This window comes from Melanerpes formicivorus, unplaced genomic scaffold, assembly GCF_026170545.1.
Source record: "Melanerpes formicivorus ecotype bairdi unplaced genomic scaffold, bMelFor1.0.p_v2 SCAF_9, whole genome shotgun sequence".
NCBI lineage: Eukaryota > Metazoa > Chordata > Aves > Piciformes > Picidae > Melanerpes > Melanerpes formicivorus.
In genome coordinates, this window is record NW_027142361.1 from 926757 (window position 1) to 946442 (window position 19686).

Sequence of the window (19686 nt, forward strand, 5' to 3'; positions counted from 1 at the left end):
GCCTATCCAGATGAGGTAGCAGTGGTTATTTTTCCTCTTTGTGGGGGAGAGGAGGCTAGACCTTCTCTCAAACCCCCACAGTTTATAGCTACCAGTGCCTTGTTTTAGTTACATGCTGCAGGCACAGCACTGTTTTGCTCCACTGCTAGCTGGCTCTGCATTTATGCTGAGCATGGCCTACCACCATGTCAGGCTCTAGGCCTGCACTGCCAGATTGCTCACACTGCTCATCGCTGGCATTGCTACAAATCCCCCTTTTTGTTTTTGTGAGCAATCTGGTCATGGGAATTTTTTTCATCGCATACAAGATACTCCTGGAAACACAGAAGCAAGCAAGGTAAACTAAGGTAAGCTAAGCTCTATAGCAACAGCAATAGTTCTGTAGCGCAGCATGTCTAACAGACTAATGTAACCCATAAAAGGCACGAAGCTTAAGTTGAACTAGTTATAATGCTCTAACAGAGCTGGCATAATACATGGTCAAAGATAACAAACATTGTAAAGAAGAACTTAGATCTTAATAGTTCCGATCTTTACATTTCACTCCTCTTATTGACAGAGAAGACTTGATTATGCCTGAACGCATTGCACACAGAGATTGAGGCACAAATGCAATCCTTAGCACTGTCTTTTACAATCTGCTTTGGGATTATGTTGCATCTTTATTTTCTCTAGGATGGTCAAAAATCATGAATTGTTTAATGGTAGCAAGATGAAAGAAATCTGTAAAGGTTGATCTGGCCGGGCTCTACCTTCACAGACAGAAAACTTGCAGGCAAGCAGCAAGAGCAAAAAGAGCTTCATTGCTTTGCCCAATATAAAATTACACAGAATAATGTGTTTTTGCTCATCCTAGTAATTCTGATCTCTTAATGTTCACACAACACTTAAGCAGTCACGGCATTCAGTTATAAGTTAGATGCTTTCTGTTAACATCTCGGTTTATCGTGACAGTCGTTGAGGTCAGTGCTAAGCAGGTTTGCTGATTGTCATTTTCATGACAGTTGTTCTGTGTTTGTGTTGTCTTGTAGTGAGAGGGTTACAGCACTTTGCAAAGTTGATGTTTCTAGGGTTACAGCATTTCTAGGGTTGCCATGAGCTAATTTTTTTGGTATGGGGGATTTCTCTCTTCCCCCCCCCCCTTTTTTTTTTTTTTAAATAATCTCTACTAAGCAAAATGTAAAGATGAAACTTTATCCCCTAGGATGTCTACATTCTGAGGCACATTTAGTTAACAAGAGGGAACACAAAGTTATCAAACAACCATAATATTCAGTCCTAATTCGCATGATGCTGTGGTACATTTTTTCTGAATGATGTTTTTTGATCTCAGATTATCATAACAGTTATTGTGATCGATGTTCGACTGCATGGGAAATGCTGTGTCTTGATTCTTCCGCCGTTGTTTATTGCAATGATTGCAGTTAGCAGAAAAGAAGGCTCGAGGTGACCTGATCATGGCCATCCAGTATCTGAAGAGAGCCTACAAGAATGCTGGGGAGGGACATCCTAGCATGTCAGGAAATGACAGGACTAGGGAGAATGGAACAAGGCTAGGGATGGGAAGATTCAGGCTGGATGTGAGGAAGAAATTCTTCACCATGGGAGTGATGAGGGCCTGGAATAGGTTGTCCAGGGAGGCAGCCGAGGCCCCATGCCTGGAGGTATTCAAGACCAGGTTGGACGAGGCTCTAGCCTGCCTGATCCAGTATGCGGTGTCCCTGCCCATGGCAGTGTGGTTGGAACTAAATAATCCTTGTGGTCCTTTCCAAGCCTGGCGTATTCCATGAGTCTATGATTCCCCATATTTTGTAACTAATTTTGACTGTTTTTTGTTTGTTTTTAATATGAGCCATTTTAAAATTTCTAATTAATTGTCTGTTTAATATTTAATATTTTTAAATCTATTTTAATCAATGTGTTTAATTTTGTTTTGATTTTATTTTATATATTATTTTCTCTAAGTTTAATTTTAATATTTTTGTCATTATTTTTACATGTTCTTAATTGGTTTTAATTTTTAAATTTCTTTTCAATTTTTTGTAAATTATTTTTATATAGTTTCTTTTTAATTCTAATTTGAGTAGTTTCATTTTTTATTTTGAATGTACTTATTTTATTTATTATTTTTTCTTTTTTATTTCATTTTTAGTTATTTTCTATTCTGAAATTATTATCTTTACATGTTTAATATTTTTACTTTTAAGCTATATTTTTGTTTAATCTCTATTTTTTTATTTTTGTTTTTACATTATTTTTTACACCGTTTTAATGTATTTTTATTGTATTTTATTTTTATATATTTTTTTAATTATTTATTGTTAATATTTTTGTTAATTTTTATCTAATTTTTATTTTTGTTTTCAAGTTAATTTTTGTTATTTAGTATTTTATTTTAATTTTTCTTTGGTCTTTAAATTTTGATTATTATTTTTAACTTACTTTTTATCATTTCAAAATTTATTTTTTTTCTAGCTTCCTTATTATTATATTAATTTTGTTATTGCAATTTTTTAATCTGTATTTTAATTTGTTATTCTAATAATTTTTTTAATTGCAATTTTTTAAATATACTTTTAAAATTTATCTAGTTTTAAATATTTTATTTTTTATCTTATATTCTTTATTGTAAGTATTTTTTATTTTTTGCATGTTTGTTTTATTTAATCTATTTTCTATTTTAATTTTCATTTTTCCTTTTTTATTATATTTTTTAACTTTCTTTTCTATTAATTATTTTTTATTATCATTTTTCATTTTAATTTTCCTGATTTTTTTTCTTTTTATAGATTTTGTTTGTTTGTTTTAATCTAGTAGTCTTGATAATCCTTATTTTTATTTTTTGCTAACAATTCTTATATTTTTTTGTAAATAGCTATTCTGTGTTAGTAATCCTTATGATTTTTTAGTGTGTCATATTTTGGTTTTATTTTTTTGGTTTTATTGTTGCTCTGCTTTCTTATTATTATTCTGTTATTTAGTATTCTATTTGTTGTATCCAGAGTTTTTGTACTTTTGTTATATATTTCTATGTTTAAATTTGTTCTTTGCACTTGTTACCTTTTTGTTTACCTTTTTTTTTTTTTTTGTATTTTTTCTAGTCTATGTCTAAGAAGGAAATATAAAGACATTACCTTAGCTAAGGAATACCTTTTTAAAATGAATACCTATTTACTAGAAACCTTAACTATATTACATGGAGCTCCTTTGAAATGCCTAGGCACACAACTAAGAAGGTTCGAACCAAAGGAAAATCTTACAATGTGAACTCATTACTAAGTACTTACACCTTACTACAATTACTATGTACTAGGTGTCTGTAAATACCAAATGCTTACCATTCATTATGCTTACCAGGAAAACTTAGCAAAACTCTAAATAACAAATCTCTTAAGGACATTGCAATCAGAAATGAAGAAATTAGCACTGTAGCTTTAAATCAGAGCAGAGCTTTGGTTGGCAAGAGTCGTACCAGAAAATCCTCCCTTTTCTGGGGGTGGGGGTAGGGGTGTGTGGCTAGCAAGGTGTGCTCTAGTTGCTATTGTTTCTGTATTAGGGTCTTAACGACTTGCAGCCTATCATGTCTGAACGACCATTGTTCCACCCATACTGGATTATGTGTTTTCCTTTTTAATTTGAGGGTTGGTTGCTGACTAGTAGCCGCTACAGAGAAGGAGCAGTAACGAGTTTTGCTCCTAGTTGACTTAAGGCATCTCAGCCCATTGGAGCAACTGGAAGGGTTAACATGTACGGTCTTACAGTGATTGATTTGCTGTAGTTAAAAGCTAATTGCACTGGCTCTTTGCTAACCCAGGTTGTTTGGACACCTTTTAAACCCATGACTTCAGCATTTGCCATGAGCAATGGCTAGTGACCATTCCATTTATGACTAGGTATAACAATTGCCATTGTCTCCAGTATGCATAATAATTGAAAACTGCATGAAGATTGTATAATTTGTCCACAAGGGTGTCTGACAGATACAATCTGTTCCAGTTTTCCCTTTTGGATTTGTAGGGCTAATAAGGTATTAGGCATATCGGTGGAACCAGAGCCTTCTTGCCCTTGGATCCTGTTAGAAGTTTTAGGCACTCGGGACTCAGATGGTATTAACTGAGCAATTTCTGTCCCAACAAGAATGCTAACAGGAGAGGCAATAGTATAGAGCATAATTTTCATAGCCCAGTCATAATCAGAATGTATTGAACCAGGAATTATAAGGATGCCCTGTCTAGAAGTAGACAATCTGCCAATTAACAGAGCACAGGGTCTGTGACCCAAAGGACCATGCCAGTTGAACTTGACAACGCTTTGTGGATTCAAAAGTGATATGCGGCTGTTGTCAGGTCTGCTATGCGCTGCCAGAGGGGGGCTGCAGGGGGGGGCGTGGTCCAAGCACCCTCGTTTGGTGTCGTCGCGCGGGGTCTACTTGCGCTGCGGCAGCGTTTTTCGTGCCTACAACAATCTGGAGGAAAATGATGAGGTCTGTGTCAAGGTCCGGATACACTAAATGTCTTGGTCCAGAGACACAGTTCTTTTAAGTATTCCTGTGTTGTGAAATTAGAGGCACAAACGAGGCCAAAGTATCAACAGCTAGACTATTTATTACATAAATAAAGTGGACATAAGAAGGGGAGAGGGAGAAGAGAGAGGGAGAGAGAGAAGAGGAAAGGAATTATATTACCACACCCCTCATCCCCCCCAAGTCAGTTAAAGTCTGTGGAGGAAAGGTGCTGCAGGAGATGGGTTTGTAGAGAAACGGTGTTGAGGCTTTTGCTGGAGAACAGCTGTGGTCCTCTGGGGAGATGTTGGGTTGATACAGGAATGGTACTGGGACTCCTCTGGGCAGCCTGGGTCTGTAGAGAAAGGGTGCTGAGGCGTTGGCTGGAGCTGTGGTCCTCCGGGCAGCTTCTTTTCTCCGGAGCAGCATTGTCCTGGCTTTCTCTTCTCAGCGGCCTGGCCCGTCTCCTGTGTTTTCCTTCATCTCCGTTTTTCTCCCCGTTTTTCTCCTCTGTTTCTCTCTCTACAAACCAGTCTTTTATACAGTTTTTAGTCCTTAGGTATGTATTCAAATATTGTCCCTCAGGAATTCCAGTGGCAGGAAATAATCCTTAGGTTCTGTGTATTGCTGTGTGTTTGGGCAAGATCCTGGCTGGAGGGGGGGGAATCTCCGTCTACCCCGTCTCCATCCAGACAAGGCTCCCCATATTCCTTACACCTCAGGAAACAGGTGGTAAAACCCATTGTATCACCCTGCCCAGGGTACTTGATGGGTGGAGATTGTCTTGCCCTGAAGGCGTGAATGGCTGGGTCATTGTTGTAGGCCAGCTGTGGCCCAGTGATCAATGTTATCTTTGCACCTTCCAAGAGTCCTTAGTGGCTCTGCCCAATACATATTGTCTGGGCAAACAGCAAGTGATTTTATCTTTGTTGAGTATACCGAGAGAGACAAACTTATTAGTCTCTCACAGTCTGTGACACTTTCGAGTCTGTCCAGCAGTCAGGCAATTTGATTTAAGGTACTTAGGTTGCACAGAAGCACGATGATTTCCACCCAGGTTGTTTCAAGACTGTGTCTATGGCCGTGGCTAGATACATTGCTGTTTGTCGGTGCTTCATTCGTTGTTGCGTCCAGCAGTCATGAGACAGTGGCACCTGTTGATAAAATGCTGAGAACCTGTTTAGTTTCTTCATTAGCATTGTCAAATGCCAAAATATCCAGCATTTTTACCTTCATATCATGAGTCAGATCTGAATTAGTATTGAATGCTGTATGTATGGTATCGACAAAGGAACCAAATGGCCCTGTTAGACCCTGCTGAGTAGTGAGAAGCACAGGATCAGAGTTATTGTCCTGGATTCTGGACCACTCTTTGATCACTATATCCTGACTTAATTGCAAAGCCTTCTCAGGAAGCTGCAATTGCTGATATGATCTTGCAAAGGTTTCACCCCAACGGGGTGGTTAGCAGTGAAGAAGTCTGCTGGCTGCCGGGGTCTGGCTTCTGAGGCAAGTGAATTGCCACTTAATTGCAAGGTCTGAGGCGGTGTGACTTTCAGGTCTCTGCTTGCTGACAGGGGTTGAAACTCAGAGAGCACTGTCTTAGGATGTAACTGTTTTGTTGCAATCAGAATATCATCCATAGAATTACAGATGAGAAAGTCACAATAAGTCTGTCTAAATGGGAACAAAAGCCAAGCCAGAGAATTCTGGCATGCCTTGAGGCTACCCATTGATATCGGTGGGTGGAGTCTGCCTTAATCGATGGCTCAGTAGATGCAGACTTTGTTGAATCCTCAGGGTGTAAGCAAATTGTAAAGAAAACAATCATTCAAATGAATAATAATCAGGTCCCAATTTGTGGGGACTGGGAGTTGGGAGGCCAGGTTGTAAGGCACCCATCTCCTCCATGATCGATTGGTCTCAGATCGTGTAATAAACACCATTTGCTACATACGTGTGTCAAAAGGGATTAAAAATGTGTTGGAAACAACTGATTGATTACAGCAGTTGTGTATCCTGACTGTAGCCCATAGGTAGCTATGGCTTGTCTAGCTTCCTTTAACATTTGTCAGTCCAGAGATTGCCATAGTCCTTATTAACTTCTACAGATTCTCCATCGGTGACTACATTTCCAGCAATACCTTTCCACCAGCGCAGCGGAACAGTTCCCTGTCCCTCCCACCTCCCAATTGTCCTATCGGGACTTGATTGGAACCTCCGTCAGAGTGCTATACTCTGCTGATAATATCTGGAATGTAGGAGACGGGGGGGTGTAGTGCAGCTGAAACCGCCGGGGGGGAAGGGGCTGCTGGTGCGGGCCGTTTCTGCCGCCGCCATGGGGGTGGCCGCTGCTGGTAACGGTGGTGCTGGTATCGGTGGGTGCCGCAGGGGCCATGGGGGCCAGGAGAACTGCTGGGGTGGCAGGCACTGCTGGCGTGGGCGCCGCCGGGATGAGCGCTGCCGGGACGGGCGCTGCTGAGGTGGGAACCACCGCCGGGATGGCCGGGGCTCGCGGGCGTGGTGCAGCCACAAGAATGCTGCAATTGGGAGCCTGCAAGCTGCAGTTTTTTCTAAGGGGAGTTGTAGGGCAGCGTCAGCACTCTCCGGCCTCCCAGCATCGGTCCTCTCGTCTTCCAAGTCCAAGCCGTCGCTGGTGGCATCAGAGGAAGATGTTGATGAAGGGGATCAAAAATGCCAAGCCACAGGTTTCGCCACTTTTTTATGGCTTTTTCTCTACTTGGGGCGAACAGCGGTGGTGGTGCCTAATAAACGCGATGTGCTTGCCAAGATGGCAGACGTGGCGTCTTCTTTGTCTAATTCTGAATGCGTAGCGACCTCCATTTTGATTTTGTGCGCCTTATCAGTTCGATCAGGATTCGCTTCTACCGCTATTGACGTGGCAGGAGCAGATTTTTTTTGCGCAAAAGGACGGTAGTAAGAGAGCCGCGATTCATGTAGAAGGATGAGAGAAACTGGTTATGATATTTGGCTTTCGCAAGGGGAATTACTGGTGTTATAGATGACTCCAGGTAAAAGTTTTTGGTAACAGATTTATTGGCACTAAAAGATCGTAAAAAGGCAATAAAAGCAATAAAAGCAAGCAAAGCAACCGGTTGGGCATGTGAGGGTACAAAACTTCACCCAAAAAGCAACCTTACAATAGTTTTCTTCATCTTATATAGTTACATCATCTACATAATCAAACTTATGCTAAATAGAAGGCAGGCATATGATAATTAGTCTTAGAATAGATGGTCAAATCCCTTCTCCCTACATTCAGTGTGGTAAGGGTCAAAGTATCCACTTGCACACATGCTCAATTGTGCAGGCTTCTTATCTGAAGAAAACAAATTCCCAGTTCTGAATGTTTATCTTTAAGACAGCTCCTTCTCAGCTGTGATGTCTCCAATTAACCAGACAGTGTCCTTGCAAGTCTGCAAGATAGGTTTCTTTCCCTTTACCCTCTAAACAGGCCTCACAAGATCCTGACCCTTAATCCCAGTGCACTCTAAGTCTTATAATTTTAACACAAATCACCAGTATATTCATCACAATCCCCCATTTTCTTTTTGTCACCATTGATTTGTGTTAAAATTTCCAGATATTTCAGAACCTTCTTAATTGGATCATAACCATCTGCTTGTAACTTATTGGCATAAACAATTTTACCTAAAGGTCTTACCATTTTAAAACAACAATTACAATGAATTACACAGATCAGTATTACAATTAGTCCAACAGGTATTACAAACAATTTTTTAAAGCAACTTATATTCGATAAGCAAGAAGTTAACTTATCCCATATTTCTTTAAATCCAGAAGAAGTATCATCCAAAGAAATCTGATGTAATATTTGATTGTGTTGGACAATCACTTAACAAAACTACAGATTAACATAACTACAACAGCTTACATTTATGTCTACACATACAACATGTAAGAAATCCAAAGCTAACCTGTTTTGAGAGACTATTGACTTCAAGCTATTGAGCTTTTATTGCATCTATGCTTGCATTCATCATAATTTCAGCTGTAGCAGAAAAATTTACCATCGCTTTTTCAAGTTCACTAACCCCAAACCAAGGTAGAAAACTCCTAGCAAAACTATGAAACTTGCTATGCCTGGTTGGTAGTGGATTTGCTCCCTTTTTGGTGGTTCTTGCAAAGCTCCTGAGTAATTCCTGTGGCTGATTTACTATAAAGATATGAGGACAGGCCAGTCCTATAGCACATCTTCCTTACCAGCTTAAGGGTAATACCTTATAAGCATTTTTATCACATATCCAATACCATCCTGACCCAATAGGTATCAGCCATCCTTTAGGTATGTGTTCTTTCTTTCTGGTCTGATCATGTCCCCCCATATTTCCTTCTTCCTAAATAATAAATTGTGATCACTTTGATTACTGTCCTATAAAAATTACATTCCCACATCCAGGGTACAGGTATATTTACATCCAAGGGTACTTCAAATTGTAATCTCCCCCTTAACTGAAATTGTGGAATCTTGGTACAATCCTCAAGTTCCTGGGCTTTTGGAATGCTTTTTGTATTTCTGTTACATCAGGAAAGACTGTCCCTATCAAAGGAAACCTGTATGCTGAATTCTCAGGTAGCTGGGAACATATCCAACAGTAAAAGGGCACTACTGCCTGTCTGATGCAGGCTTGAACCCACAACCCTGAGATTAAGAGTCTCATGCTCCACTGACTGAGCTGACTGTGCTCCCTTTCAACAACTGCAGATAAGTGTTCTGTTCTCATACCTTTACTTCAGGTGATGTTATAATCTTAGCTCCATAATGGCCTTTCAACCTACCTGTCATTACTAATATTAGAAGAGAATTTATCCACACATGGGAACATGGTCTTTGATTTTGATTGGACTCCTTATACAAAAACAGGGTTAGGATCAAGATTAGGCTCCACCAGTATATGTTAACTCTGCCTCCTTAGCCTACTGGGTGCAACCAGCAGCCAGGTGTTATGTCTTCTTGGCAGCAGTTACATTCTTCAGGAGCCCCACAGATTCCTTAACCCACTTTAAGATTTCATTCGGAGTCTCTTCTCTGCTTCCTCAGTTAGCTTGTTTACCATTTCCCATTGTGCTTTTGTTATTTCAATTCCTCTTCCCTCAAAATCCTGTACAATAATTTTTCTTATGTCTTCCTTACTTTTTTTCCTTCTACTAACCCTTTCAATTTCAAAAACCTGATCTCCTCCTATGATCAGGTGACTGCCTGGTGGATGTGGGGAAGCCTGTGGATGTAGTCTACCTGGACCTCAGCAAGGCTTTTGACACTGTCCCCCACAGCAAACTCCTGGCCAAGCTGTCAGCCCATGGCTTGGACAGCAGCACGCTGAGCTGGGTTAGGAACTGGCTGGAGGCAGAGCCCAGAGAGTGGTGGTGAATGGTGCCACATCCAACTGGTGGCCAGGCACCAGTGGTGTGCCCCAGGGATCAGTGCTGGGCCCCATGCTCTTTAACATCTTTATTTATGATCTGGATGAGGGCATTGAGTCCATCATCAGTAAATTTGCAAATGACACCAAGCTGGGGCAGGAGTTGATCTGCTGGAGGGTAGAGAGGCTCTGCAGAGGGACCTAGACAGATGGGCAGAATCCAACGGCATGAGATTTAACACATCCAAGTGCTGGGTTCTGCACATTGGTCACAGTAACCCCATGCAGTACTACAGGCTGGGGTCAGAGTGGCTGAGAGCAGCCAGGCAGAGAGGGACCTGGGGGTGCTGGTTGATGGTAGGATGAACATGAGCCTGCAGTGTGCCTAGGCAGCCAAGAGGGCCAATGGCATCCTGGCCTGCATCAGGAAGAGTGTGGCCAGCAGGAGCAGGAAGGTCATTCTGCCCCTGTACACTGCACTGGTTGGGCCACACCTCGAGTACTGTGTCCAGTTCTGGGCCCCTCAGTTTAGGAAGGATGTTGGCTTGCTGGAATGAGTCCAGAGAAGGGCAATGAAGTTGATGAGGGGTTTGGATGACAAGCCCTATGAGGAGAGCCTGAGGGAGCTGGGGTTGCTTAGCCTGGAGAAGAGGAGACTCAGGAAAGACCTCCTTGCTCTCTACAACTACCTGAAGGAAGGTTGTAGACAGGCAGAGGTTGGTCTCTTCTCCCAGGCAGCCAGCACCAGAACAAGAGGACACAGTCCCAGGCTGCACCAGGGCAGGTTTAGGCTGGATGCCAGGAAGAAGTTCTACACAGAGAGAGTGATTGCCCATTGGAATGGGCCACCCGGGGAGGTGGTGGAGTCACCACCACTGGAAGTGCCCAGGAGGAGACCCGATAGGGTGCTTGGTGCCATGGCCCAGTTGATCAGGTGGGTTGGATTGGTCGATAGGCCAGACACGATGATCCCGAAGGTCTCCTCCAACCTGGCCTACTCCATTCCATTCTGTTCTATTCTAATTGTTCTTGGTATCCCTAACTAAAAATTTCTCTAGCCTTTATTTCCCACTTATGCCAATCCCTTTCAAGAATTTTCCATGGGGATTTAAATCCTTTTTTGTTACCACAAAATAAGATCTCTATATTTGTCAATCCAAACTGCCTATTTTTGGGCCTACTTTTACAGTTTTACAGTTACAGCATTCAGGACAAAATACTCCTCAATTATAAGAGATACAAGACCATTTCTTACAGCATTTAAAACATTTACAAGTTACCCATCCCCCATGAGTTCTATGATGTTTTATACACAGAATGAAATGGGGATATTCCTCAATGTTCTCTTGCAACACAGATTCAATATCACACACTATTGCATATATTTCAGGAGGTGGGTCTGTCTTGTAAGTTCCGGAGCTTTCAGACTGAGATGTTACAGTATTGCATCGAGTACTTATCTGTCAGCACTAACTGCAGTCTCGGAGATGCTTCCAATCATCTGTATAAGTGGTGTGGAATTCATGCTGATGTCAGTTTTGCTTTGTCTGTAGAGTCACTCTAATCTCTCCAGGCTCAGAGGTTACTGTCCTTTCACTCGCGACACATGCATCCACCCTTTTTCTGCAGTCCGGACAGCTGCAATCTGTTGTTGACACAACAAAAAAAGATCTCTCCCAAGAGAGTGTATTCAGTCTCTGAAACAACTTACAAATCATTTAAACAAATCCTTTTCCAGATTCTATTTCTATAGTTTTCAAGCAGGGGCACCTTAAAAGGTTCCCCTTTAGCTTCAATTACTGTTGCTGGGGTTTTTCCTTCTCAACCCTCTTAGGAGTCTTAGGAGTCTTTTGTATAATCAATTTTCTGCTCCCATATCTACCAAAAAAAATTACCTCCTCCTTCTGGGGACTCATTAGATATTCTTGTCCCCAGAAGATACAGCCCCTGACACCTTTATCCATGATCGATAGTAGCCCAAAGGTCCGAGCAGCTACCTGATTTCTGACTTTCCCTTACAGCAGTTACAAACAGTTTAGCCTCTGCTTTTTGTTTCTCTTCATCCCACCTTACATATACTTTCTGAGCTTCCTGTAGTAACTCCTCTAATCCCCTGTCTTGCCAATCCTCGATCTTTTCCAGTTTCTTTCTAATATCTCCCCATGATTTCACCACAAACTGTGTCCTGAGAAGTATCACTCCAACTGCAGGATTGGGGTCTATTCCAGAGTACATGTGCAAATCTTTCTTTAATTTTCCCATCCACTCCGTGGGAAATTCATCTTTCCTCTGTTGGTCACTAAAAGCTTTATCAAAATTCTGTCCTCTAGGAACAGCTTCCCTAATTCCTTGTATTATTATAGTTCTCAGGTCACTCATATTCTGTCTCCCTTGGGGCTGCTGATGGTCCCACCCAGGGTCTTGATTAGGCCACTTTTGATCTCCTGGTGGCCCCCCCTGGTTCTGCCTTTCCCATATTCTCATACCAGCCTGTCTAATCCTGTTTCTTTCCTCTGCAGTGAATAGAATACTCAAAATAGACTGCACCTCTTTCCAAGTATATATATTGGGACCCAAAAATTGGTCCAGTCTCTCAGCTACACCTAAGGGATCATCCAGCAAGGTACCCATCTCTTTCTTAAAACTGCAGAAATCTGGTGTACTGAGAGGTACAGTCACAAACCCTATATCTCCTTGCTGCCCCCCCATAGGCACTTCCCTGAGTGGATGGAATCCTACACTGTCTCCCTCTTGTTCATTCCTATCATTCCTCACTCTACTTCTTGTTTGGGTGGGTGAAGGAGAAGTTGGTTGCAGGGCTATTTGATGTAGGGGACTTTGACCCCTGTTCTGCTGAAAAGGTGGTGGTAGGTTATCTAGGGGTTCCCATTTCTCCTTCTCCTTGTCTTTGTCCTTATCCTCAGTTCTTAATATTGGAACAGGAGAGGGCCGTGAGACCCTAATCCAAATAGCAACATATTCAGCTTCTTCCTTACTAAAACACTTTTTAGAATTCACATGATGGTTCAAAGCTTGGCAAATCCAATCCTCAAAAGATCCAAAAATAGGCCAAAACACATGTGGTCTTAATGATTCTTTTGGCCATACCTCCATACAGTAGTGAATCATTCTTTCTTTTGATTTCCCTTTTCTCTGTTCATCATCCTCCCAGTATTGAATGAGCATTCCTAACGGACTCTCTGGAGGAATAGAAGGTAAAGCCTTCTTTCCATCCTGCCTTGATGACTTACTCTTCTTTTGTCCCATTTTCTCCTGACTACCACAAATATTACAAATAATAAACAAATAAAATAAAACTAAAATAAAAAACTAAAAAAAATCCAAAGAATTCCAAAAACTCATGCGAGTGGAACAGTCTAAACAATTCCTACTCACGAATACAATTCCTGGCTACTACAAAAACTCATGCGAGTGGAACAGCCTAAACTATTCCTACTCACGAATACAATTCCTGGCTACCACAAATACTTAGGCAAGTGGAATAAACCACAAATACTCATTCAAGTGGAACAATACCACAAATAATCATGCAAGTGGAATAATCAAAATAATTCCTACTCACGAATACCCCTCTTCTTTATCAGCCAGAGCCACCGCGCCAGATCCACCGTACCTCCCCCCTTGCAGAATCTGAAACAGCAGACTCAAACACTCAAACTACGGTAGCCGAATACAAATGTAGCCGAATCCTTCCCCCCCCCAAGCGGTATTCTCACCACCATGGTCGTTGTCGCTTGGATCTCGTATACGAAGTTTTACGGGGTCCACGTCCTCCAATTGGACGTCAAACAACAAAACAACACCAAATAAAAAGAAAAAAATAAAAAGGAAAATAAAATAAAAGAAAAAAAATTAAAAGAAAAAAATTAAAAATTTCTTTGCTTGCCTCTATTGAGTTCTGATCGTGCTGACCATTCCATCTTTTGACTACAATGAAGCCACAGAAAATGCTGTGGGGCGCCCCTTCATTTGCAGTTCAAAAGATGTGAAGGTTCAGACGATTCCCGGCCAATGCACCATTTGTTATAGATGACTCCAGGTAAAAGTTTTTGGTAACAGATTTATTGGCACTAAAAGATCGTAAAAAGGCAATAAAAGCAATAAAAGCAAGCAAAGCAACCGGTTGGGCATGTGAGGGTACAAAACTTCACCCAAAAAGCAACCTTACAATAGTTTTCTTCATCTTATATAGTTACATCATCTACATAATCAAACTTATGCTAAATAGAAGGCAGGCATATGATAATTAGTCTTAGAATAGATGGTCAAATCCCTTCTCCCTACATTCAGTGTGGTAAGGGTCAAAGTATCCACTTGCACACATGCTCAATTGTGCAGGCTTCTTATCTGAAGAAAACAAATTCCCAGTTCTGAATGTTTATCTTTAAGACAGCTCCTTCTCAGCTGTGATGTCTCCAATTAACCAGACAGTGTCCTTGCAAGTCTGCAAGATAGGTTTCTTTCCCTTTACCCTCTAAACAGGCCTCACAAGATCCTGACCCTTAATCCCAGTGCACTCTAAGTCTTACAATTTTAACACAAATCACCAGTATATTCATCACACTGGGGACCATTGGGTTCGATCGTTGGGCTGATGGTCTGTATTGTGTGGGGTATTGGGAGAGAAAGGTGAGGTGCCAACATGTCTAAAGACTGGCCAGGTCAAAAGTGCAGGTTTTGTCTCAGTCCTCATGGAGGGGGTGGATGCGTGCTGGGGAATATATGAATAAGTACGTTTTAATATATGAATATGTATGTTTGCCGTCTATATAAGTTCAACTCGTGTTGTTAGGGTGCGCCTCTAGCAAACTCGCTATGCACCCAGTGCTGTGTTGCCTTTATTTTATAATAAACTGGTTTTAAATTTCAGCAGTGAGTTCGTTTCTCACAAGGAGGAGTAGCGGACAATTGAAATTGTGAGGATGCTGACAGAGCGGCAGACGATGTGCAGGGAGAGAGGAGGGGGGCGGAGGGCGGGGGTGCCTTCCGAGTCTCCCTTTTTCATCTCGATTAGAACCAATGCTGCAGAAGCTGAATCAGGAGTAGACTGCTCTGCTTTTATCGATTGCAATGTATGTGACGGTCTGCCACATGGTGCTATAGTGAAAAGCTTCTTTTTAAGTATTTAGCAACTCATCCCGCAGCTGGGCTACAATTTTGTCCCATGATTCGGAAGTAAAAGTTTAGTTGCCATGGGGATGATTCTGGGCCCAGGCTAATAACCCTTTTAAGATCCCAGAATCACCAGTAATACCTCTAACGGAGAGGATAGTTTGGAGGGAGTTTAGCACAACCTCTTCTGTTTTGTGGCGTGCTTCCCCTTGCCCCCCCCCGGTCGCTCACTGGGCCCAAGGTGAGATTCATTTCCTTTTCTGAGTGCGAGCTGCTAATTTTTTCAGCACCGGGGCAGTGCTAGTCCGACCGGCTTTCCGTATCGTTCGGACGTACCTCTTTGTGCTGAGTCGAGCAGCATCGTACTCCAAGGATCCCTTGTCCATGAGTTCAGGTGTATTCGGGCGCCAGGTAATGGGACGACAGAGATTGGAGTCAATACAGCTGACCAATATGATCGAGTATTGTTCCTTTATTGTTCCAGTATTGCAGGCCTATGGTGCAGGCCTATGGTGCGAGTATAGCACAGTAAAGTAAAGCATAGAAGAAGAAGAGAAAGGAAAGGCAGAAGTGTGTAGCAAGGGAACTTCTACAACTTGTATAAACTCGGAGTGCCTTGTTGGCATGGCTTCATTGGTTCCCTATGAGTGACCACACATCGCACTATTATAGATTATTGGTGCAACTACTAATGACACGCGAGGTTTGTTGATGCAGGTGCATGTCCTGTTGTCCCAATATAACTTTCTACGTTTATAGCTACCAGTGCCTTCTTTTAGTTACATGCTGCAGGCACAGCACTGTTTTGGTACAGTGCTAGCTGGCTCTGCACTTAATGCTGAGCATAGCCTACCACCATGTCAGGCTCTAGGCCTGCACTGCCAGATTGCTCACACTGCTCTTCGGTGGCATTGCCACACCAAGTTTGGCTGCTTTCAGGTAATCTCTGTTAGGGAAACATTGTTCTCCAATGCTCAGATGCCATGTTGGCAGTGCTGCCGTTAGCTGCCTTTTTGGGTTGAGTTCTTCACCGATATGTCACGAGGAGTGGATGAAGATTGCAACCTGGGGCAGGGAAAGGGATAAGGAGGCAAAAGTCCTGGGGGCAAGGCACACCTCTAGGCAGAAGGGAAAGAAAGGCTGGCAGCAAAGCCGAATCAAGAAGCGATGGAAATCCCTGTGTTGTGCCAAGAGCTGGAGCATGTTAATATTGGGACTGATGCTGTCTGTTTAAAACCTTGGGCTTTCTGTGGTGTAAATGAAGCTCTGTCGTGCTAGTCTTAAACAGCCTTGAGAAGGGGTGATTATAAATAAATCTCTTGTTTCTAGAATTAATTTTTGTTTGTTTTTGTCATCAGCAGAGCCACTTAACACATGGAATGATACAGAGTTGTGGTTAATAGCTTCCATAGTATATTAAATTTTTTTTAGTCTGAACAATACTGTAAAGGCAAATACAAATTCAGGAACATTTTTTCTGAAATATTCACAATTAGTGTCATAGGGTTGGAAGGGTAAGGCCCAAAAGCCTCCTCCCTCCCCCCTGTAAAGTAAAGGGAAAGAAAATTGAAGGGACAAGGGAAAAAAAAACTCACAGCTGAATTAGCAAAGCAATGGGTGCTATATATTTACAAAGCAGGGAAATGCAAGGGGATTTACAGAATTTACAATATTTACAATATATACAAATATATACAATAAAGTAGCACAGAAATGAGAGTTCCCCCCTCTGCTGAGGGGGTTCCCCACCTCCGCTCCCCCCTCTCTCCCCCTTTCCCCAGAGTGGGTTAGAAAGAGAGGGAAAGAGAAAAAAGTTAGAAGCAGTTATGTGTTAATTGGAAAGCAGTTAATACAGGCCTTGCAGTTTATCAGTTTCAAAGTCAAGCCTTGGCCGAAAGCCCAGAACAGAGAGCTGCTGCCCAAAGGAGGAGCGGAAGAAAGACTGATAGAAAAGTGCAGGAATTCCCAGGAAATTCTGCTGCACTCCCAGTTCAGAAGGTGCTTCCTCCCAATCTACCAATGAAATTAGTTTAGATCCATCTTTTCGTTTACAAACATCCGACTACCATATCCCCTTTCTTAAAGGGACAGCCTCAAACGGTCACAATTAGGAATGGAGGGAAAATTATTTCAACACCAATTTCAAGGAATTTCACCTCTTAAAGATTAAATAAGCATGCACCAGTCTTGTAGTGTTTGCTGCATTTGTAGTCAGTGATGGTTTTTAAGCTATATAGGTAAAATTAATTCTGGCATCCTTTTTTACTTTTTTCTTTCCATTTGATGCTTTACATTATGTACCAATATGTTTGTGTGCAAACAAACCCTTACCACTGAATTATTTTGGTTTTATTATTTATTAGGTGGAGTATATGTTAGTAAAATTTGACCATGAGAATAAGAAAGTGCGCTTGGTGCTCTGCGGTGAAGAAGTTCTTCAAACACTGCAAGACAAGGGTGAGAAGGTAAACCCCAAGTGAGTAGCTGTTTCCTGGTTTGTTTGGTTAGGGTTTTTTTGCTTGTTTGGTGGGTTTTGTTCTTCTGTGGGGTTTTTGTGTGTGTGATGGTGTTTGGGGGTTTTTGTTTGCTTTTTTGCGGGGTATCGGATTATTTGTTTTGGTTGGTTGTTTTTTTTTCTCCTCCTGTTATGATACTCTGTAGTGTTTTGTAGACCTGGCTTAATTTTAAAGTCTGCATTTGGTAAAACTGTAAGCCACAGATACTGATATTTTCAGATAAAGCTGGGGTGCAGGAAGTGAAAGATATTGATCACATTTAAGACCAGCAGGGCAGACATCCTGGTTAGAGTCTGTTATAGACCACCCAACCAGGAAGAAGATGTTGATGAAGCATTCTATAGGCAGCTTAAGGCTGTCTCAAGATCTCCTGACCTTGTTCTCATGGGCGACTTCAACCTGCCTGACATCTGCTGGGATCTCAACACAGCAGAGAGGAGACAGTCTAGGAGGTTCTTAGAGTGCATGGAGGACAGCTTCTTATCCCAGGTGCTGTGAGAGCCTACCAGGGGCAAGGCTATGCTTGACCTCCTCTTCACCAATAGGGAAGGGGTGGTGGGTGATGTAGTGGTCGGAGGGTGTTTAGGGGCCAGTGACCATGAGATAATTGAATTTTTGGTATTCGGTCAAGCTAAGAGGGGTTGCAAGAAGACCTCCACTCTGGACTTCCAGAGGGCAGACTTCGGGTTACTCAAGGAACTAATTCAGAGTGTTCCTTGGGATAAAGCCCTTAAAAATAAAGGGGTCCAGGAGGGCTGGACCTACTTCAAGGAAGAATTGTTGAAGGCTCAGGGACAGGCTGTGCCAATGTGCCGGAAGATGAGTCGCCGGGGCAGACAGCCAGCCTGGGTGGGTAATGAACTTTTAATAGAACTAAGGGAAAAAAAGAGGGTGTATCACCTTTGGAAGAAAGGTGAGGCAACCCACAGAATGTTTAAGGATGTTGCCAAATCATGCAGGAAGAAAATTAGGGAGGCAAAAGCACATTTGGAGCTTAAACTGGCCTCTACTGTGAAGGACAACAAAAAGTCCTTCTATAAATACATTAATAGCAAGAGGAAGGGCAAGGACAACCTCCACTCCTTGGTTGACATGGAGGGAAATGTTGTATCAAATGATGAGGAAAAGGCAGAGATACTTAACACCTTCTTTGCCTCAATTTTTACTAGCAGGACAGAACGTCTTCCAGACAGCTGGCCTCCAGAGCTGGCAAAAGGAGCCAGGGAGTTGCACAGTTTCCCTATGTTCCATGAGCAGGTAGTTGGTGATCTGCTCAGCCGCTTGGATCCCCACAAGTCCATGGGACCACATGGGATCCATCCTAGGGTGCTGAGAGAGCTGGCAGATGAGCTGGCCAAGCCACTCTCCATCATTTTCCAGCACTCCTGGCTCACTGGAGAGGTCCCAGAAGACTGGAAGCTGGCCAACGTTGTGCCCATCCACAAGAAGGGCCGGTTGGATGAGCCAGGGAATTATAGGCCTGTCAGCCTGACCTCAGTACCAGGCAAGATTATGGAACAGGTCATCCTGAGTGCAATAACACAGCACTTACAGGATGTCCAAGGGGTCAGGCCTTGACAGCATGGATTTAGGAAGGGCAGGTCCTGCCTGACCAACCTGATCTCCTTCTACGAGCAGGTGACCCGCCTGGTGGATGTGGGGAGGCCTGTTGATGTAGTCTACCTGGACCTCAGCAAGGTTTTTGACACCGCCTCCCATAGCAAACTCCTGGCCAAGCTGTCAGCCCATGGCTTGGATGGGAGCACACTGCGATGGGTTAGGAACTGGCTGGATGGCCGAGCCCAGAGAGTGGTGGTGAATGGTGCCACATCCAGCTGGCAGCCAGTCACTAGTGGTGTGCCCCAAGGATCAGTGCTGGGCCCTGTGCTCTTTAACATCTTTATTGATGATCTGGATGCGGACATTGAGTCGATCATCAGTAAATTTGCTGATGATACCAAGCTGGGGGCAGGAGTTGATCTGCTGGAGGGTAGAGAGGCTGTGCAGCGGGACCTCGACACGCTGGACAGATGGGCAGAGTCCAACGGCATTCAATTATCTCGTGGTCACTGGCCCCTAAACACCCTCCAACCACCACATCACCCACCAGCCCTTCCCCGTTGGTGAAGAG

General features: G+C 42.6%; 1 protein-coding gene across 1 annotated transcript in view; it reads left to right on the top strand.

Moving 5' to 3' along the window:
* Nucleotides 1-19686, top strand: part of GCLC (glutamate-cysteine ligase catalytic subunit) — a 113005-nt gene that overhangs the window by 50429 nt on the left and 42890 nt on the right. Inside the window, exon 2 of the mRNA XM_068142948.1 lies at nucleotides 17403-17515. Coding sequence (XP_067999049.1) covers nucleotides 17403-17515 — 113 coding nt within the window. The remainder of the gene's footprint in view (nucleotides 1-17402; nucleotides 17516-19686) is intronic.